Genomic DNA, 4,356 nt, shown 5'->3' on the forward strand with positions numbered 1-4,356 from the left:
TGTTTGTATGCTAAAGCAGGCATACCAGGTATAAGATAAAAAGTAAAACAACAGGACACTAGAATATAGGAATAGTAATCATTCCTTGTATATTCTACCTCTATATCTGCTATAACTACACAATTATTTCCTCCCCTGCTAATATAAAATTTAACAATTCTTTAATGGAACATTTCCCAACAATATTAGCAAAATTCTTACTGTATTCTTATGAGCACAGCTTCAATTAACGTTCTTTAAGACACATCTTACTCAACCCCTGTTTTAGTGACCTTAGGTCAAATCTTTTGTCTTTCCTTTATCCATTTTTGTCATTTATTCTTTCATTTTCTGTATTACTATCACAGAAAAGGACACTAATTTTTGAACAGCTAGACATATTAGGTATAACTTAAATAAACAAGAAGTAGAAAACATGAGTTCAAATCCATTTCTGGTAACTTAAATTAGTATTGTTAAGTCCCGTGTCATTCACATTGGCAAAATGAATGTCAGTCTTATTTCCTCAGGTCACTTACTTTCCTTTGTAAATATTGAAAAAGATCTTGGAATAGCTATTGATAATGAATTAAAGTTCAGCACTCATGCTAAGAAGTCTGCTGGTGGTACTAGTTGAACCATGGGGCAGATTAAGCATACTCTTTCCACTTGTGACATCATGATCTAAACAGTGCTCACACATCACTACAACCCCAGCAGGAGGATGTACTTGCCACAGTACCAATATGTGATGTTTACCGAGGCTTTCAGCGCGTTTAGTTAGGCTTATTGTGGTTATTGCAATAACTTATTGGAATGAGCAATAACTTATTGTATTAAAATGAACGCTGTTTATTCATTTGCACGAGCAATTTAAAAGTTAAAAAAATGGAAACGAACAAATTCATTAGGCCTATTCAGGCTGCCCTAGATGTTTTTCAAGATATAGTGAGGAATATAGTGAGGAAAAGTAGTGAGGAATCTTCTGAAAATGAAAGTCATCCAGAGTCAATATTACATGAGAGTACTTCGTTTAGGGTTTATATTTACAACCTGAAGGTTAATTATAACCTAGATGTGGTTTGATCTTTGTCTAGGCCTAGCTTAAGTTGTAGCTATTGATGCAACCATGTTTTATTTTTTGTATAAGCCTAGATTTGTACTAGTACACAAGAAAATATGTTAAGAAAACAATTCTTACTTCATAATATGCAGAATAATCCTAGTTAGCATATTTTGCAGGTGGAGAATCTTTTATCTTCATTTCTTTCACCATTCTACCATTTAAAAAAAACAGAATTCTGCAAAATAAACATGGACCCAACTGTATTTTCCTTTTTTTAAATGATCTAGGCCTATATATGTAATTAAACACAATCAGTGCCATGTAATAATTTTTCACAAAGCATATTAATAGACAAATACTGATAAACTAGGTTAAGTTAGGTTAGGTTTGATGGTAATTATTTACCAAATCCTATTATTGAGTTACAACTAATGTGAATGTAATGTGTATTTGCACATTAGGGGATGGGGGGACAGTTTAAACTTACCTCTCATTTATATCAGAAAAAAAATTACCCCCACCCCCCTAATGTGCAAATATATACCCTGAATTGGTATATGTAGGGGTGGGGGCTAAAATTCATTTCCAACAAAAATGATTATTATATTGAGAAGTACTTAATTTGAATGAATTGTAGGCGTAATTATACACTGGGAAGTTGTTATAATGCTACATATCCAGACTTTTGCTATTTTTGGGACTAGATAGATCACATTGAATACCGAATTTATCTGTATTTTATTGAACAAATGTATCCCCTTACTATTGGTTTTCACTTTCTTTTTATTGGCTGTAGCTTTTGGTAATATTAGTTCCTGTCACACAAACAGGATTTAAAGCTGTATTAAGACTTTTTCCACAAGTGTAAGAAATCATTTATACATGTTAACACCATGAAGCTCAGGATTGAGCAAATAAGGCTCAAATAAAAATGTTATCAATTTTAATTAAGGTCAACACCCTTTTAAGAGCTAAAGACTAGAGATAGTCATTTCGAAATGCTATCCTGTGGATCCCAAAGGATCTGAATGCATTCCTGATAATTTCACTCACCTAATTTAGCTATTTTCCAAGATGGGCAGCCCATCTAGAATTTACTGTGGCTAGTATGTGATTCTAGGATTGTGACCTTTTATATTTCTCAATTTTTACTGTAGTTTCAAGAGGGAAAACATTTTGCAAACGGGTCTATATTGTCTAGCTTCCTTTTCTCTGGCCCTTGTTGTATTGTTTTATTATCATTAATAGAAAACTATAGTAAGGTACAAAAGATATTTCAGAGAATTTTTAGTGGTTACTGGCATGTACAACACAAAAACAATAGGGACTACATTTTGTTGTAAGAGATTGCCAATTATGAGGAGTTTTGCCAAGTTTCAGGATTGAATAAATAGCAAACCTAGGAAAAATTTGACCTTCTATATGGGTCCTTGAATTTTAATACACTGCTGGTAAAACTAGTTTACCTTTGCTTAATAATAAAAACTGTATTGTTTGCTGCCAGTGATTAGCACATTATCAAATTGCAACATTAACTAGTAGTTTGGAATTTTTTGAATGGTTAAGGTGAAAGTTGCAACATTTCAGTCAATATTACTGACTATTTTTGTAAACAGGTGCATCAATTGACAAAAGTGTAGGTGCATGTGGGCAACATGCATTTTATAAAATTCAGCAGCGATTTTTTCTTTCATTGATCTTATCAAATAAAAATACCATTAATAGTCTTTAAAAAAATTGCAAAAAAAATTATTTTCAAAATGGAAGGGCCTCATAATGTAATTGCACAATGGAAAGGCTTCATCAGCAACAAAAAAATATGGAAAATTTTCCATTGTTCAAGGCAATGGCAGAGGATCAGGAAGCTTAATGTTGCCATTGTCTATGCCTTTCAAAGGATCTGACCTGGCAAATACACCCCCATCACTTTCACTTCCATATGCTCCAACATCTACATAAATTCGTAGTTAGCATCATCACATGATAAATTTGTAGTTAGCATCACAAGCAGCTAGAAGTATAAAACTAAAATAGCTTTTATAAGTGTATAATCGGGAGTCTGACATGTATTGGCACTGAATCCACACATTCTTGCCAACCAAAGCACCAATGCAATTTAGCAAAAAACATTTCGCCTTAAAAGCGCCAGAGATACTTTTTAATGTATCTGATAGAGGCTCCTGCAGATACATGGGACTTAAAACTTTGTACATTGCCTTTAGTGTATCAGATAATATCTGTGAAACTGTTGAGTGGCTAACACGGAATTCATAATGGAGAGCTGCCATAGACATGCCAGTACTCACATATCTCAGTGTCAAAGTCAAAGCAAGGTTCAGTTCTGGAGAGATTGCCTTTCTGAAATTTGTATTCTTTTTTATTATCAAAGGCCTTACTAAACTAAGTAATTCCACACACTCTGCTTTTGTCAATCTTACAAAATTTAGAAATTTCTCCTCATCATCTCTCATGAGTAAATCATTGAGTAAAGTTAGATGACCTTTCACAGCCCTTTCCCTTTCTTGTAAAATTGGGTGCACCCATAATCTTCTCCTCCTGAAAATAAATAGATAAATCATAAACAAAAATAAAGTAATATTTCTTTCATATTACAGTTAAAGCAATAAATGGATTGATCAATTCAGTTGCAACATAAACATAAGAATTGTCATGGATTGGTACTTGTCATAGAAACTAATGCTTTCACACAATTTGGTATTAATTGAAAATAATGTAAGTGATGCTAAAGAGCAATGTTAAAGCTTAGAGCAATTACAACTGCACTCATGAAAGTGGTGAAAATGCAACTGTTCGTCAAATTTTATGCCAGTGTATTTTACCAGTCATTCTAAAAAAACTACATTCACAGTAATGACTATTTTAAAAGAAAAAGAGATGTGATTTGTGTACATGGGAAAAAACGGATTACTCCAAGATTGATTGAACATAAAGTCTGGGAAGGGGTTTTAAACCTCATAGATCTATTCGTTTTCTACTTTTTAAATTATAAAGAATTTGGAATAAAAGGCCCTAGCTTTGAACCAAAAATTGGTTTAAAACACAGATCCAATGATTGGATCTGCCTTGTAAAGGCCAAGAGTATAAAAAATGCTGACAATACTATTCAATATTTTAAATACTATTCAATATTTCAAAAACAAGTTAGCACAGGTTTTCTCCCTTCATAAAAGCTTAGGATCTTGATAGGAAAGAAGGGTTGATGTCTGGAAGATTCATCAATGCTGCAAAACAGCTTTTGGAGTTAACAAGAAGTGACTTAACTGCAATTTAAAGGGATTAATTTGCATAAC

The 4,356-nt window shown here is 32.8% G+C and overlaps 1 protein-coding gene across 1 annotated transcript; it reads right to left on the reverse strand.

The window, feature by feature from the left end:
• Window positions 1-3,021: 3,021 nt before the first annotated feature.
• Window positions 3,022-3,339, reverse strand: LOC148938923 (uncharacterized). Its single transcript, XM_089107440.1, has one exon. It carries the CDS (start codon window positions 3,337-3,339, stop codon window positions 3,022-3,024), a length of 318 nt encoding a protein of 105 aa, XP_088963566.1.
• Between the last annotated feature and the right edge of the window lie 1,017 nt (window positions 3,340-4,356).

Source organism: Artemia sp. Qi Xiang Cuo, unplaced genomic scaffold (genome assembly GCF_049724085.1).
Source record: "Artemia sp. Qi Xiang Cuo unplaced genomic scaffold, ASM4972408v1 HiC_scaffold_31, whole genome shotgun sequence".
NCBI classification, from domain to species: domain Eukaryota; kingdom Metazoa; phylum Arthropoda; class Branchiopoda; order Anostraca; family Artemiidae; genus Artemia; species Artemia sp. Qi Xiang Cuo.